General features: G+C 38.9%; 1 protein-coding gene across 2 annotated transcripts; it reads right to left on the reverse strand.

The window, feature by feature from the left end:
• Positions 1-897: 897 nt before the first annotated feature.
• LOC148160628 (lymphocyte function-associated antigen 3-like) lies at positions 898-14,902 on the reverse strand. 2 transcript variants are annotated; one of them, XM_088012996.1, is made up of 9 exons: positions 14,661-14,902; positions 13,530-13,679; positions 13,316-13,441; positions 13,075-13,235; positions 12,888-12,975; positions 11,452-11,541; positions 7,031-7,108; positions 3,083-3,160; positions 898-2,635 (listed from the first exon to the last, which is right to left on the reverse strand). In XM_088012996.1, exons 1-9 carry the CDS (start codon positions 14,725-14,727, stop codon positions 2,622-2,624), a joined length of 852 nt encoding a protein of 283 aa, XP_087869122.1. In that variant the 5' UTR covers positions 14,728-14,902; the 3' UTR covers positions 898-2,621. The 2 variants fall into 2 exon arrangements, with proteins under 2 accessions (XP_087869122.1, XP_087869128.1); XM_088013002.1 differs by lacking the exons at positions 898-2,635; positions 3,083-3,160 and adding an exon at positions 6,107-6,583 and having other exon boundaries at positions 14,661-14,900.
• Positions 14,903-17,056: the final 2,154 nt, after the last annotated feature.

Genomic DNA, 17,056 nt, shown 5'->3' on the forward strand with positions numbered 1-17,056 from the left:
CATGTTAGAATACTTGTTACTGAAACAAGGGTCAGATTAGAGTAACGCATTACTGATGTGTTGATGGCATCAGGCACGTGCAGAGAGGGGGGGCTGGGGGGGCTTGAGCACCTGCCCCTTTTGCTCCTTGCCCCCAAGTGCCCTTTTGGTAAAACTTTTTTTTTTTTGGTATTATTTTCTAAGCCCTCTTCTGACACATAACGTACTAAAATTATTTGTTGTTTACATTTTTAATAGTGTAATTCTGTAAAGACAAAATATGTCTGGTGGTTTAGCTCTGATTTGCATGTCCTGCTAAATTGCGGGTCTGAATATGGCAAAACTTTCTTATAACAAAATAGACCTGCAGAAAGAAATTACTAATAAAATATCTTACATATGCATAGCTGTATGCTCTATATAGAGATTTTCCTTAGCTTTGATTGTATATCTCACAATTTTGTAAATTATCATTGTTTATTAAACTCTGAAAGCTGAGAGGCTTTGTTAATATTCTGTCCTAGAATGCGGTGAGATGTGCCCTTTTTTTTTGAGCACCTGCCCCTTTAGTGGCCTCTGCACGACCCAGGATGGCATAATTGTTTGACATTTCTGCTCAAGCTATTTACTGATCTGTCAGGTTTCCGATATGCATCCCCCCCAATGTCAGACTGGTTCCTTCGCCCTTGCCGATACCTCACACATATCTCAACATGTTGCAAGTACAAGTAAAAATTCTCCTTCAACAAAACCAAATGAGAAGAAAAGTTTTTAGCAAAATGGCAACTCATGTATTGAGTAACTTATAAAATCCGTGATAACGTTTTAACAGATACAAATATGAAGCTATGTGCATTTCAAAGACTAAAACAAATAAATAAAATAATTACAAAATAACACATTCAGGCAGACGAAATGTAAATGTACACTGAACAAAAAGTTTTATGAACATTTGGGTTACACAATATATAGAGAAACTCAAAATACATTTTCATTAGTTACTGATCTTCATATTGATATTGATAACATAGTGGTATGGCTATTTGTATTGGTTTGACAGTCCTTTGAACATGATAGGTTTCAGGTTGAGGAATGTGATTTTGATCCAGCCTTTTATTGTCCCCAGTCCAGGGATTGTCCAGCTGTTGCTCGTTTTGTCTGATCACCTACTGGACATGCCCCAAACATGCACCGAGTAAAGAAACAATTCACTGAGTAATGCTCACTGACAGCAAGTTGGATTAAAAATTAAACACAAATCAAGACATTTGTACAATGAAATGTCAGCAAATTCTCATTTACAATTGTTAACGCCACCTGGCAACAATATCTGACATGGGGCGTTTATATTTTTGTTCAGTATATATGATACTTATGAAACCAATACTGACAGTAGGGCAGGTGTGAACCAAGTCAGACGGTTCAAAAAGATTCCTGATGCTGATCAAATGTATGTTTTCTGGCATCTAACTTACAACCTTTGATTTAACTTCAGACAGAGGTACAAACATGTCCCAGTGTCTTTTCAGTCAGTGTATCAATTTTTGTAACATATGTAAATATATATATGAACTTTCAGGGAAAATGTATGGTGTTTGCTGTATCTTCATTTTCTAATAGCTCAGCAAAACCCTTAAATTGAAATTAGCATTAGAGAAGACAAAGCTTGTGTATGAACAAGAGGTCTAACTTTGACATAAACTGTAGGTGTGTGTTTGGTACAATTTTGGTTAAAACCTGTTCTTCATTCAAGTTACTTGTTGTTGTTGGGGTGTAATGACATTTTACCCAAGTAAGAGTACTTAATAATACTATTCCTCATTTTAAAATAAAAAGTGTGGCGCAGTAAAACTATGTTTAAGTTGTTGTTCCTCTTAAAGTTACTCAAGTAAATGTGCTGGATTTTTCAAAAGTGTAATTTATCCCCCTGTGAAAGCATAACTCCACCCCCAGACAATACATAAAAGGTTCCACCACAGTGGGCGGCTAAGTCAGAATGAGCAGAGGTGGTTAACCACCATTAGCAACTCAATCGCTACATTTAGCAATACATCAGACATGTTTGGCAGCTTTTTTCAAAAAGGCAACAAGCTGACATTTTTCTGTTATTAGAGATTTCCACATAGGCAACATGTAAAAGCACCAATAACGCTGCAGTAAGTTTGCTGAGCGTATCTAGAGTGAAACGGTTTTATACCCGAACTGGTACTGAGTGACGTAAGCAGTCATCAAGCATTTGTAGTTGTAAAAAGTAGGAGAATTAAACTGCAGCAGCCACTGTTCAACCCAAAGAGGGCAGCATTGAGACGGTTTTAGGCCTAATATTCCAGGTGTGGACTACACCGCAGCTACAGGGCAGCACTCGCAACTACAAACTAATAAAATATCCTGAGCAAGGTCCAGCAGATGTTGAAGGACCTCAGTTGCTTCAGAAAGTATAGATGACTGAGGTCCTTCCTGTACAGAGCATCAGTGTTTGTAATCCTCCACAATGTCCACACAGACCCACGGATAGAAACAGGGGTCATCGGCATCCTGGTCCTCCTCCACAGATCCACCACCAGTTCCTTGGTCTTTGTCACATTGAGCAGGAGGTGGTTCAGCCCATATCACCTTTATCGTGGAGATAAAGGCGTCCTTGGCTAGAGCTTGTCTTCTTTATTGGAGATGAAGTCAATTGGTCACATCAGAAACAAAAGAAGAAGATTTCTCTTATTGCGACAAAATTTTGTGCATTGAAAATGAAAATAACTGTTTTTCTCTCTGGCTTAGCATGACTTAGCATGGATGACTGTTGAATACATTGGAGAAATATGGTGTGAACAGAAATAACACATTAAGGGCTGGTGCTAAATATTTGGGTGGCCTAAGCACAAGGCATTTGTGCTTGTAGATGAACAAACTTTAATACAGCTGTAAAACATTTTAGAAGCAGGACAGATGTAATGTAATGTAATTTGTTGCTTTTGTCCGAGAAAACCTGCTGAGACGTTGGTTGCGGCTGCTCTAGAGGACAACAAGGAAGACTTTCTGCTTTCAGTTAAAGTGCAAAGAAATGAGGGATGAATCCAGACTTTAAACCATATTATGTGATCTTACTCACCGTTTTCCCTCCTGGTTAGTAGGCTCACAGCAGACACTTCATCATAGACTGTTTCAGCATTCTGTGATTGTTTCGTCTCTGTAAAAGTAAAAGAGGACGTATGTTATGATTTTAACACAGAAACGCCATCCTACTCAGAAGTATGTCTGTCTACTGCAGTGGTGGACTGTCTGGGCCTGCAAGGCCTTCCTGCAGACCCAAACACTTCCAGAGTCACTAACATACATCTACAACCAAAATTATAATGTTTGTTCAATTAAATTGTATTAATTTACTTCTAATAGTCTATTGTCTTATTTTATAACAATTCCTTAAGCCTAAAATATTCAGATTTTCTTTCAGTATTAATTCCTAGTGCAGCTATGAAGAGACGCAGAAAAAATACAACTGGAAATGAGATGTATATAAAGTTCTGACAGTGAGGAATTGTTTCCTTAAACAGCAGACACTGGATTCACTGACTTATCTTCTACAAGCACACAATCATATTCAACTGTTAGAGAAGAGAAGAAGATAATAAATGTTAAGTTATGGAGCGATGCTAGCTGGACTATCGGAGCTGATCTCCATATATTCTAACATTTACAGTCTCACATGAACCTCATGGCAAAGCCCAGCTATCAAACTATTCAGGGTCTGTGACCCAAAGATGATGATGGAGCTGGTAGGAGAGCATCATCATCCTCAATGAAACAAGCACACACATGGGCTGCATCAGTTCAGCTAAAAAAGCCAGATAAATGCTGCCTTCTTGACCATCTGAAAATGGAATAAATACTGATTTGTTGCAGTAATTCAGATCAAATAAGATTATATAGATTCATTTTCACAAACAAGCCAATGCAAATGATCTTAGGAATGTCTTCCCACCAAACCAAGCATGTCTGTGTAATGCACAGACTATGGTCTCAATACTCCTTTTGCTTTAATTACTGCATCTTAAAAGATGCCTTTGAAAAACTAAACATCAATCATTGCTAAACTCCCTCAAACTTATTTTAGTTTCTCAATTCCTGTCATCGTTGCACCTTTTCCAACCAGTTTTTCCTTCCACTCAACTTTCCACTACTATGCTTGGACAAAGCCCGTTTCTTCGTGGCTTAGTGTTAATATCTCCTGTCAACAGTCTTAACCATGACTGTGTCCTGCTGGATTCAATCGAACCTTTTCTAGATGTAGCATTAGCTTCATCTGTTAGAGAAGAAGATAATAAATGTTATAGAGTAATGATGGTAGAACCAGTGGAGCTGCTCTCCAGTTATTCTAACTTTTATATTCTGGTGTAAACCTCCTGGGTTTGTCCAGATATCTAACTATTCAGGAAGGAGAGAAATTGACCCTGAGATGATGCTGGAAATATTGAAGCAGTCAGGAAGTTAAAGCCTGAACACAAATGAGTCTTCCAAATAAATTAGTTGTGGCTTAAGGAAAGCAATGTAAATGTTTTGGAGTAGCCATCACAGCACAGATCATTAAAATATCAAAAAGGTAAATAAAAGAAATTGCCTATTCTTTATTTATTGAATTGAAATAATCTTGGTAATCCTAACTGACATATAACAGGAATTATTTGGTCTGATTTATTGTCAGGCAGTGAGAAAAACATAGTTCTGCTTCTGTTTATAGACTAAGTAAATATGTGGCTTTAACTGTACAATTCCAATAAAATACATTGAAGGTTGAAGCTATGAAGTGACAAAATGTTGAAAAAAATTAACTCATTACTTCCAGCTTAAATTGTGCTAAACCATCAAGATTAGCGATTCCTCTGTATGCCTGGAACATGTAGAAATTAACAATAAAGCTGATGTTGACTTTTATTATGACAGCTTTATGCCTGAACCTCCAAAACACTCTCCCTGCTGATGACTGATTAACTAACAAAAACTCTGCTGCCAAATATTTCCTTGTTTTTGTTCAAAAGGAGGAAGAAATGTAACATGATGAGACGCTATAATAACACAGGACCAGTCCAGGGATTGTCCAGCTGTTGCTCGTTTTGTCTGATCACCTACTGGACATGCCCCAAACATGCACCGAGTAAAGAAACAATTCACTGAGTAATGCTCACTGACAGCAAGTTGGATTAAAAATTAAACACAAATCAAGACATTTGTACAATGAAATGTCAGCAAATTCTCATTTACAGTTGTTAATGCCACCTGGCAACAATATCTGACATGGGGCGTTTATATTTTTGTTCAGTATATATGATACTTATGAAACCAATACCGACAGTAGGGCAGGTGTGAACCAAGTCAGACGGTTCAAAAAGATTCCTGATGCTGATCAAATGTATGTTTTCTGGCATCTAACTTACAACCTTTGATTTAACTTCAGACAGAGGTACAAACATGTCCCAGTGTCTTTTCAGTCAGTGTATCAATTTTTGTAACATATGTAAATATATATATGAACTTTCAGGGAAAATGTATGGTGTTTGCTGTATCTTCATTTTCTAATAGCTCAGCAAAACGCTTAAATTGAAATTAGCATTAGAGAAGACAAAGCTTGTGTATGAACAAGAGGTCTAACTTTGACATAAACTGTAGGTGTGTGTTTGGTACAATTTTGGTTAAAACCTGTTCTTCATTCAAGTTACTTGTTGTTGTTGGGGTGTAATGACATTTTACCCAAGTAAGAGTACTTAATAATACTATTCCTCATTTTAAAATAAAAAGTGTGGCACAGTAAAACTATGTTTAAGTTGTTGTTCCTCTTAAAGTTACTCAAGTAAATGTGCTGGATTTTTCAAAAGTGTAATTTATCCCCCTGTGAAAGCATAACTCCACCCTTAGACAATACATAAAAGGATCCACCACAGTGGGCGGCTAAGTCAGAATGAGCAGAGGTGGTTAACCACCATTAGCAACTCAATCGCTACATTTAGCAATACATCAGACATGTTTGGCAGCTTTTTTCAAAAAGGCAACAAGCTGACATTTTTCTGTTATTAGAGATTTCCACATAGGCAACATGTAAAAGCACCAATAACGCTGCAGTAAGTTTGCTGAGCGTATCTAGAGTGAAACGGTTTTATACCCGAACTGGTACTGAGTGACGTAAGCAGTCATCAAGCATTTGTAGTTGTAAAAAGTAGGAGAATTAAACTGCAGCAGCCACTGTTCAACCCAAAGAGGGCAGCATTGAGACGGTTTTAGGCCTAATATTCCAGGTGCGGACTACACCGCAGCTACAGGGTAGCACTCGCAACTACAGACTAATAAAATATCCTGAGCAAGGTCCAGCAAATGTTGAAGGACCTCAGTTGCTTCAGAAAGTATAGATGACTGAGGTCCTTCCTGTACAGAGCATCAGTGTTTGTAATCCTCCACAATGTCCACACTGACACACGGATAGAAACAGGGGTCATCGGCATCCTGGTCCTCCTCCACAGATCCACCACCAGTTCCTTGGTCTTTGTCACATTGAGCAGGAGGTGGTTCAGCCCATATCACCTTTATCGTGGAGATAAAGGCGTCCTTGGCTAGAGCTTGTCTTCTTTATTGGAGATGAAGTCAATTGGTCACATCAGAAACAAAAGAAGAAGATTTCTCTTATTGCGACAACATTTTGTGCATTGAAAATGAAAATAACTGTTTTTCTCTCTGGCTTAGCATGACTTAGCATGGATGACTGTTGAATACATTGGAGAAATATGGTGTGAAAAGGAATAACACATTAAGGGCTGGTGCTAAATATTTGGGTGGCCTAAGCACAAGGCATTTGTGCTTGTAGATGAACAAACTTTAATACAGCTGTAAAACATTTTAGAAGCAGGACAGATGTAATGTAATGTAATTTGTTGCTTTTGTCCGAGAAAACCTGCTGAGACGTTGGTTGCGGCTGCTCTAGAGGACAACAAGGAAGACTTTCTGCTTTCAGTTAAAGTGCAAAGAAATGAGGGATGAATCCAGACTTTAAACCATATTATGTGATCTTACTCACCGTTTTCCCTCCTGGTTAGTAGGCTCACAGCAGACACTTCATCATAGACTGTTTCAACATTCTGTGATTGTTTCGTCTCTGTAAAAGTAAAAGAGGACGTATGTTATGATTTTAACACAGAAACGCCATCCTACTCAGAAGTATGTCTGTCTACTGCAGTGGTGGACTGTCTGGGCCTGCAAGGCCTTCCTGCAGACCCAAACACTCCCAGAGTCACTAACATACATCTACAACCAAAATTATAATGTTTGTTCAATTAAATTGTATTAATTTACTTCTAATAGTCTATTGTCTTATTTTATAACAATTCTTTAAGCCTAAAATATTCAGATTTTCTTTCAGTATTAATTCCTAGTGCAGCTATGAAGATACACAGAAAAAATACAACTGGAAATGAGATGTGTATATATATATATATATATATATATATATATATACTAACAACAGAGCAGACCCACCAAGGCTGGAGACTGAACAATACTGGAAAGGCATATGGGAAAGGGAGGCGTCCCACAACAGCAAGGCACAGTGGCTAACCTCTCTACGAGAGGACCACAGCAACCTCCCTGAACAAACCCCGGTAACCATCACTGTGGCAGATGTGCAAGAAAGAGTCTCGGGTATGAAAAACTGGACAGCACCAGGGCCTGACATGATCCATGCCTACTGGCTAAAGAAACTCACTGCCCTCCATGAGCGACTGGCAGCTCAACTGAACCAGCTGCTACAGAATGGGACTCACCCTGAATGGTTAACTGAAGGGCGCACAATACTGATCCAGAAGGATCCCTCAAAGGGTTCAGTCCCATCCAACTATCGGCCAATAACCTGTCTCTCTACAACATGGAAGCTCATGTCAGGCATCATAGCGGCTAAGATAAGCGGACACATGGATAAATACATGAGCACGGCACAGAAGGGCATCGGCATAAATAGTAGAGGAGCCAAACACCAACTCCTTGTAGACCACACAGTCGCCCGAGACTGCAAAACCCGACACACCAACCTGTGCACCGCTTGGATTGATTACAAGAAAGCCTATGACTCAATGCCACACACCTGGATCATTGAATGCTTAGAGATGTACAACATCAATAGGACTCTAAGAGCCTTCATTGCAAACTCGATGGGGCTGTGGAAAACCACCCTTGAAGCCAACTGCAAACCGCTTGCACAAGTGTCCATCAAATGTGGCATATACCAAGGAGATGCTCTGTCCCCACTGCTGTTCTGCATAGGCCTGAACCCCCTCAGCCAAATCATCAACAAGACTGGCTACGGATACCGACTTAAGAATGGGGCCACAATCAGTCACCTCCTCTACATGGATGACATCAAGCTGTACGCCAAGAGCGAGCGAGACATCGACTCACTGATCCACACCACCAGGATCTACAGCACTGACATTGGGATGTCATTCGGACTAGAGAAGTGTGGCCGGATGGTTACAAAGAGAGGGAAGGTCGTCCGCACAGAAGGGGTCTCACTCCCAGAGGGAACGATAGCAGACATAGAGCACAGCTACAAGTACCTGGGAATACCACAAGCAAATGGCAACCTCGATGAGGTCACAAGGAAAGGAGCCACAGCCAAATACCTCCAACGAATAAGGCAAGTCCTGAGAAGCCAGCTCAATGGCAAGGACAAGATCCGTGCAATAAACAGCTATGCCTTACCAGTAATCAGATACCCTGCCGGAATAATTAGCTGGCCAATGGAAGAGATGAAGGCCACGGATGTTAAGACTCGGAAGCTACTAACCATGCATGGAGGGTTCCACCCCAAATCCAGCACCCTGAGACTGTACATGAGCCGTAAGGAAGGAGGCAGAGGACTAGTGAGTGTGAGAGCCACTGTCCAGGATGAAACATCTAAGATCCATAAATACATCAAGGACAAAGCCTCAACGGACGATGTGCTCAGCGAATGTCTCAGGCAATGGGGAACAGAGGACGAGGTGCTGGAGGAACCATCATGGGAAGACAAGCCCCTACATGGGATGTACCACCGACAAATAACTGAAGTGGCTGATATCAGGAAATCCTACCAATGGCTGGAGAAAGCTGGACTCAAGGACAGCACGGAGGCCCTCATCCTGGCCGCCCAGGAACAGGCCCTAAACACCAGAGCAATAGAAGCTCAGATCTACCACACCAGACAAGACCCAAGGTGTAGGTTGTGCAAGGAGGCCTCTGAGACAGTCCAGCACATAACAGCAGGGTGCAAGATGCTGGCAGGGAAAGCGTACATGGAACGACATAACCAAGTGGCGGGCATAGTGTACAGGAACATCTGTGCAGAATATGGACTGGAAGCCCCGAGGTCAAAATGGGGGACACCCCCAAAGGTGGTGGAGAATGACCGAGCTAAGATCCTGTGGGACTTCCAGATCCAGACAGACAAGATGGTAATGTCGAACCAACCGGACATTGTGGTGGTGGATAAAGAACAGAGGAAAGCCGTTGTGGTGGATGTAGCAATACCAAGTGACCACAACATCAGGAAAAAGGAGCATGAGAAACTGGAGAAATACCAGGGCCTCAGAGAGGAACTGGAGAAGGCCTGGAAGGTGAAGACCACAGTGGTGCCTGTGGTCATCGGGGCCCTCGGGGCAGTCACCCCCAAACTGGAGCAGTGGCTCAAACAGATCCCAGGAACAACATCAGACATCTCAGTCCAGAAATGTGCAGTTCTAGGCACAGCCAAGATACTGCGCAGAACCCTCAAGCTCCCAGGCCTCTGGTAGAGGACCCGAGCTCAGAGGATGAAAGAGACCACCCACGGAGGGTGAGAGGGGAATTATTTTTTATATATATATATATATATAAAGTTCTGACAGTGAGGAATTGTTTCCTTAAACAGCAGACACTGGATTCACTGACTTATCTTCTACAAGCACACAATCATATCCAACTGTTAGAGAAGAGAAGAAGATAATAAATGTTGTTAAGTTATGGAGCGATGCTAGCAGGACTATCGGAGCTGATCTCCATATATTCTAACATTCACAGTCTCACATGAACCTCATGGCAAAGCCCAGCTATCAAACTATTCAGGGTCTGTGACCCAAAGATGATGATGGAGCTGGTAGGAGAGCATCATCATCCTCAATGAAACAAGCACACACATGGGCTGCATCAGTTCAGCTAAACAAGCCAGATAAATGCTGCCTTCTTGACCATCTGAAAATGGAATAAATACTGATTTGTTGCAGTAATTCAGATCAAATAAGATTATATAGATTCATTTTCACAAACAAGCCAATGCAAATGATCTTAGGAATGTCTTCCCACCAAACCAAGCATGTCTGTGTAATGCACAGACTATGGTCTCAATACTCCTTTTGCTTTAATTACTGCATCTTAAAAGATGCCTTTGAAAAACTAAACATCAATCATTGCTAAACTCCCTCAAACTTATTTTAGTTTCTCAATTCCTGTCATCGTTGCACCTTTTCCAACCAGTTTTTCCTTCCACTCAACTTTCCACTACTATGCTTGGACAAAGCCCGTTTCTTCGTGGCTTAGTGTTAATATCTCCTGTCAACAGTCTTAACCATGACTGTGTCCTGCTGGATTCAATCGAACCTTTTCTAGATGTAGCATTAGCTTCATCTGTTAGAGAAGAAGATAATAAATGTTATAGAGTAATGATGGTAGGACCAGTGGAGCTGCTCTCCAGTTATTCTAACTTTTATATTCTGGTGTAAACCTCCTGGGTTTGTCCAGATATCTAACTATTCAGGAAGGAGAGAAATTGACCCTGAGATGATGCTGGAAATATTGAAGCAGTCAGGAAGTTAAAGCCTGAACACAAATGAGTCTTCCAAATAAATTAGTTGTGGCTTAAGGAAAGCAATGTAAATGTTTTGGAGTAGCCATCACAGCACAGATCATTAAAATATCAAAAAGGTAAATAAAAGAAATTGCCTATTCTTTATTTATTGAATTGAAATAAACTTGGTAATCCTAACTGACATATAACAGGAATTATTTGGTCTGATTTATTGTCAGGCAGTGAGAAAAACATAGTTCTGCTTCTGTTTATAGACTAAGTAAATATGTGGCTTTAACTGTACAATTCCAATAAAATACATTGAAGGTTGAAGCTATGAAGTGACAAAATGTTGAAAAAAATTAACTCATTACTTCCAGCTTAAATTGTGCTAACCCATCAAGATTAGTGATTCCTCTGTATGCCTGGAACATGTAGAAATTAACAATAAAGCTGATGTTGACTTTTATTATGGCAGCTTTATGCCTGAACCTCCAAAACACTCTCCCTGCTGATGACTGATTAACTAACAAAAACTCTGCTGCCAAATATTTCCTTGTTTTTGTTCAAAAGGAGGAAGAAATGTAACATGATGAGACGCTATAATAACACAGGACAGTAACTGGGATGTTTTTAAACATTCTTACCTGTTTTCCACCGCACAAGTAGAACCACAACTCCAATCAGCAAGAGGACACCAATCACCACTCCTATAGCCACTCCTGCAGTATTAATCTCTGAAATAAAACATAATTAATTATTAAAACTAAATCCTTCAGAGTTCACCAGTAACACAGACCAACACCTCCTGCTCTTGGCATTAACGTCATACTTTAACTTTTTTTGCTTTTCTGTGGCAGAAAAGTCATAATGCACACATCATCCCAAACATGGTGGTGGCAGCATCATGCTAAGGGGAAGCTTTTCCTCACTGAGGGAAGGGAAACTGGTCAGAGTTAAAGGGAAGTTGGAGACTTGAGACAAAGGGGACATTGTCTCAAGTTATTGTCCCCTTTAACTAGGACAATAATGTCATGATTGTTGGATTTGAGTTTTTTTTCCTCTATTTTCTGTGTTCATCATCGTTTTTCACAAATAAAGAAAAAAACAATCTTCCAGTTTTTTTTCTCAGTCTATTTTGTCAGGCCTCCCAGCCCTGGTTTGAGTCACATCATATTCTTCTGTTCAATGTGGTCTAATATGGCAATATGTGCCTGGAAAATACATAATGCCACAGCTTTTAGGTCAAAGTTCATGACTTAATAAATAGACTGATGAAAAGTGACCTCCATAAGACAGGTCAAAGGTCAGAACAATTTCTGGAAAACCCTCTGATATCTGTGAATTAAGACAATCCTGTAACTTCGACAGTAACTTTAAATACTCATCGCCACTTATCACAAACTCTTGATGTCGGTTGTTGCTGCCAGTGATAAACTCAATGTTTACACTCACAGGTGAAAATGGCAGCAAACTGATACGCAATTATACAACCGTACATCTTTGAATAGTAGAAGTGGAGGCTCCTGCACAACAAACAAGAATGCAGCAAGTGGTTTCTGGATGGTGAACATGATGGGGCTCAGCTTGGGTTGCTAGGTAACTGCTAATTTGTGATGTTACATTTGAAAGTTTTTGAAACAGCTAATTTTCCCCAAAAACCAGCTGGGTGATTTTTTTAAAAACATTTGGCTGTTTTTAGAATCAGTTGAGACTCAATTTGAAGCACAAAAACATGCAAAATGTGAATTTTACATAATATGTTCCCTTTAACAGAGTCAAGTTGGTTTGGATAAGTTTATTACCTTGATCATATTGAAGTGAGGCTAAAATTTATCAAGATATTGAGTATTTTGACTCTACTTCTCATTTGAAATCTGTTGGATTCCTATTAGATTTATTCAGGTTCTGTTCAAGTTGTTCAGTGATTTGAATAATTTACATCTGTTGGGGAAAAATGCTTTTTCAAAGCACTGCATCCCAAAAAATCCCCAAAAATCACAGTGAAGTTTGTGGACTGAATGTCAAAAAGTGAATAATGTTTTGGCAAGAGAAAAGATGGAGAGAAATATTTGTAACTCACCTCCATTAAATGGGTTAGGGAACTCGTCACTGGCCGAGTTGCTAACAGGGTTTCTCAGCGAACAGGAGAAGGAGCTCTCCTTGTTTTTCTAAGAAGCAAAAGGAAAACAGCTCTAAACCACTTGAATAAATCATGGTTTCATCCTGAGTTCTTCTACGAAGAGGTTTGTCTCCATCTTAAAACATACCGTTGTTATGCTCAGCTCCTTGTCGGTGGACAGCTCTGTGTCTGTTTTCCATTCGTAAGTGACAGGTCCAAACTCAGAGGTAATGTCGGCTTCACAGGTGAGATTACAGATGGTCTTGTTTTTGTTACAGGCCTCAGACACTGTGGGTTTTGGGACCGGTTCTGACAGAAACACCAACAGATTCCAATCAATTGGATTCACATTAAAACCACCAAACCTGAGTCAAACCTGATGAACTCACTGATAACTTTAAGTTCCTTCTTGCCAAGAACCCTGTTGTTAATCTCAGGTGTGTATTCTCCACTGTCTTCTGGAGTCAGATTTCTGATGGTGAAACTTCCAGTTGTTTCGTCCAACTCACATCGACCTGGAGGCAAAATAAAATAAAGACATCATGCATGAATGAATCTGAAGGGGTTTACAACACTTTATGGCTCAATCACAGGTGAACTTACCATCAAAGGTTCTGTAGCAAGTAATTTCCCCTCCGAACCACTCCAAGGCGAGGTCCATTCGATGCTTCCAGGTTACGCTAGTGATGGAATCAATCTTATGATCTGGCTTCAGGACAACTGAGTCACCAACTTTTCCATACATCAAATCAGCTGTGAATGAAAAACAAAATCTTTATTTCTGAGCAGCTTTACAATGATCCCTTTCTATCATCCCTCCTTTCCAGCTCTAACCTACTTTTAGTTTTTTCTTGTCACTCCTAAACTAAAATAATCTGTAAATATAATCAAGAACAAGCTGATTTTTAAAAGTGTCGCCCTAACTTTATTCACACTACTTTTTAAACAGTCAAAAATACATTAAATACTTTCTGAAAGTTTGTAAACCCAAGAACATTTTGTATCTAATATGAAATAAACACACTGTATTTTACTAAAGTTATACAAAAGAGAAATTATCGTTTGAAAATATTTTAACATATATTCTTTTACATTTACCTTTCTATTCAGTATTCGTTTAAAAAAATTACAAACTAAAAAGTTTAACATATTTGAGCTTTTATAGTAATCACTAACGTTTTCAACACAATCAAAAATAATGATTTGTAATGTAAGGCAAACTATACATTAAAATATTATTGTTCTAGTTTTGTCCTAAAATGCAAATAACAAAAACACACATTTAACAGTTTTGCAGGATTCTATTTAAAATCAGACTTCAGTTTGTTACCATATAAATTTAAGATGCTTAGATATAAAATTATATCCACAATACCTGTTTAAATAAAGGTAAATGGACGAACCAGAGCTGAAATCCAGCAGGCCTATTACTAAATCCGCCTGTTTCATCTAAGAAGCGTAAAGCATCCCGGAAATACTCAAAAAGTGAAAAATTTATAAATTTTAGAAGATCGATGCCGATATTTCACGACTTCCGTGATTTAAATTTAAATAATTGTCTGTAAATCAGTCATATATTTCTGATAGTCGCTTTTTTGAACCCTTTAAAAAGTAAGTACATTCGCGTTAACTAAAATGCCACCAAAACTCGTGTAACTGCACGTTTGCACGGCGCTATGCTTAAGAAGCAGAAAAATAACCAAATAAAACAACATATTCAATGTTTTTACTCACCAAAGCCAAACTCCGACGTGAAAAAGACGAGGAACCCGACGACGACGAATGTCCGCAAAACAGACATGATCCTAAAGTGAAAAATACCGAAACGAAAAACACAACTTCGACTAATAACACTGGAAATGCGTGTCAGCAGCAGATGTGGGCTGTTTGAGTTGAGTGGAGAGAGAAATAATTAAGTTAAAAAGGACAAAAGATTGAGTCGAAGAGAACTTTCTAATACAAGCGTGTTTGTGGGGTCGAGGAGGGCGGGGCGCTGATGTACCGTTACTGGAAGGTCTTCTGCTTTTAGTGCTAAAAATAAAGCAAAAATTTAAATGTGAATGCCAGACAGTCTTATTCAATAAATGAGGATATATGTCCTGATGAGGCTTGTCAGATTAATAGTACTTTTCGAAAATAACCTTTTAGCAGCTATTAAACACACTACGAAATATAAATATGTTAAAACATATGTAATCTAATTAATCTATGTAATGTATTTCACGTGGTGATGGAATTGCTGACAAAGGAAATTTTCAGTCATATTCTAATTTATGGAATCAGTCTTTATGTGCTGAATGCTTGAAAACAGTTTCATAATTCAGTAATTTTTTGTGAAGAATTATCATAGTCGTCTTTTATTGTCTGATTTCATCAAGCGCTAAAAACATCAACAACATGATTCTGTAACAATCAAAATGTTATTAAACATTTCAAAAGCAGAATAAGTAACTTCTGTGTAAACCAAATGAATCCTTGTCAGTGAAAACTTTGTATTTTTCAATTATGTGATTCTGACTGCTCGGCTGCAAAACCTGCTGAATTACGCATAGCAGATGAGATATGATGTGTTTTTAATATAGCAAACATTAAAGATGCAAAAACCTTTTTGGGTCTGGTTGGGGCAGTTGGTGAATAGATTGACCATCAATGTTATTGGATTGATAATGCGTCTTAAAGCTGAGATGCTGATGTTTGAATATGTAAATATATTCTCTCTGCATATAAATCTGTAAATAGTTTGGTGTCTGTCAGTTCTGTAAAGAGACAAGACAGAACAACGCGAATTTCTCTTTTATATTGACCAGTAATTTAATTTTTACTTAACTGTCGCTGTAGGAGCCATGGTTTAAAATTGAACAAACTTTGGCTCTTATGTACTTTATGAAATATTTCATCCTATTTGATGATTTCTCCGAATATCATCACATTCTACGTACAAATGATGCAATTTGTCCAACGCAGACTCGTTGCCATGGAAACCAATAAACAATAGTCCCGAGAGCCCAGAGCAAAGATTACGTTCAGGTGCATCAGGAATTAACACTTAAAAAAACCCACAAAAACATTTTTGCCCCACAACAAAGGACATAAAAACACAGAACAAAACATTCTGTCTGTTGCAGATTTATGTTTCTGAATTTCCATTAGGCAGTGATCGCTAATTGAACCGAAATACTCCGAAGTGCGCACCGAGAGCACATGTTAAAGTTAAGCCAGCATAACTAACTTACTCTCCACTTTCTTGTTATATATTTTTTAATTAAAGCTTTTTGCTGACCTGTGAATGTGATCCCTTTGGACCTCGTTATCTTGTTGTCGTCGTAGTGTTGACAATTAATATCAAAACTTTGCGCCTCCTTCTCAGATTCTTTGCTTGATTGTGTCATTTCCCCGACCACCGATATTCCTGACTCAATGCAAACCAACAGCGCATGTGGCGCAATGCCACGGCGCGCACAGTAAGTCACGAAACGTCCAATCCACTAGATCACTGAGCGGACTTGCCATTTACGTTTTACAAAGGAATTTTAAAAAGCATTACCTGTCTGTTAATGCTTTGACTACAACTTTCTATGTATACATAGATTCAGGCACATAAAGAAAAAAAGGATGCATGAAATATTGGTGGGGACTGTCCCCTTCATGCCAGAGTTGGTGGGGACATGTCCACGTCAGTCCTTCAGGAAGTTACGCCTATGGCTTAATATAATTAAGTCACATTTTGTTTCAGTGTTTGTAATTTTTCAATAATTTGTTAATTTCTTCTAAAAAATAAATGATATAAATAAAATATTTGATATGGTTATAACATTTATTTAGTCATTAAAAAGATTCTGTACTCATAAGCCGGTAAGGCCTTTTTAAACGTTCAATAGTTTTTCTAGCTTTTTGTCCAAATGGCTTCCCGTACATTTGCTCGTCTGAAACTCAAACCTACACAAATTCAGGACTAGATGTTGATTTTATCACACTGAACCTCCGTTAGGTTTATTCCTTCAAGAACAGTTGAGTTACGGGTTTATAAAATCATCAAGCAGCGACACGGACAACAACGTAGATGTTTACAACGCTTGTTTATTAGTAACCATGACAACGTACTTGCGCGCATGCGCAAGTCAGGTAACCGC

The sequence above is a fragment of the Poecilia mexicana genome, unplaced genomic scaffold (assembly GCF_051168715.1).
Source record: "Poecilia mexicana isolate PSO_F unplaced genomic scaffold, ASM5116871v1 scaffold_2, whole genome shotgun sequence".
NCBI lineage: Eukaryota > Metazoa > Chordata > Actinopteri > Cyprinodontiformes > Poeciliidae > Poecilia > Poecilia mexicana.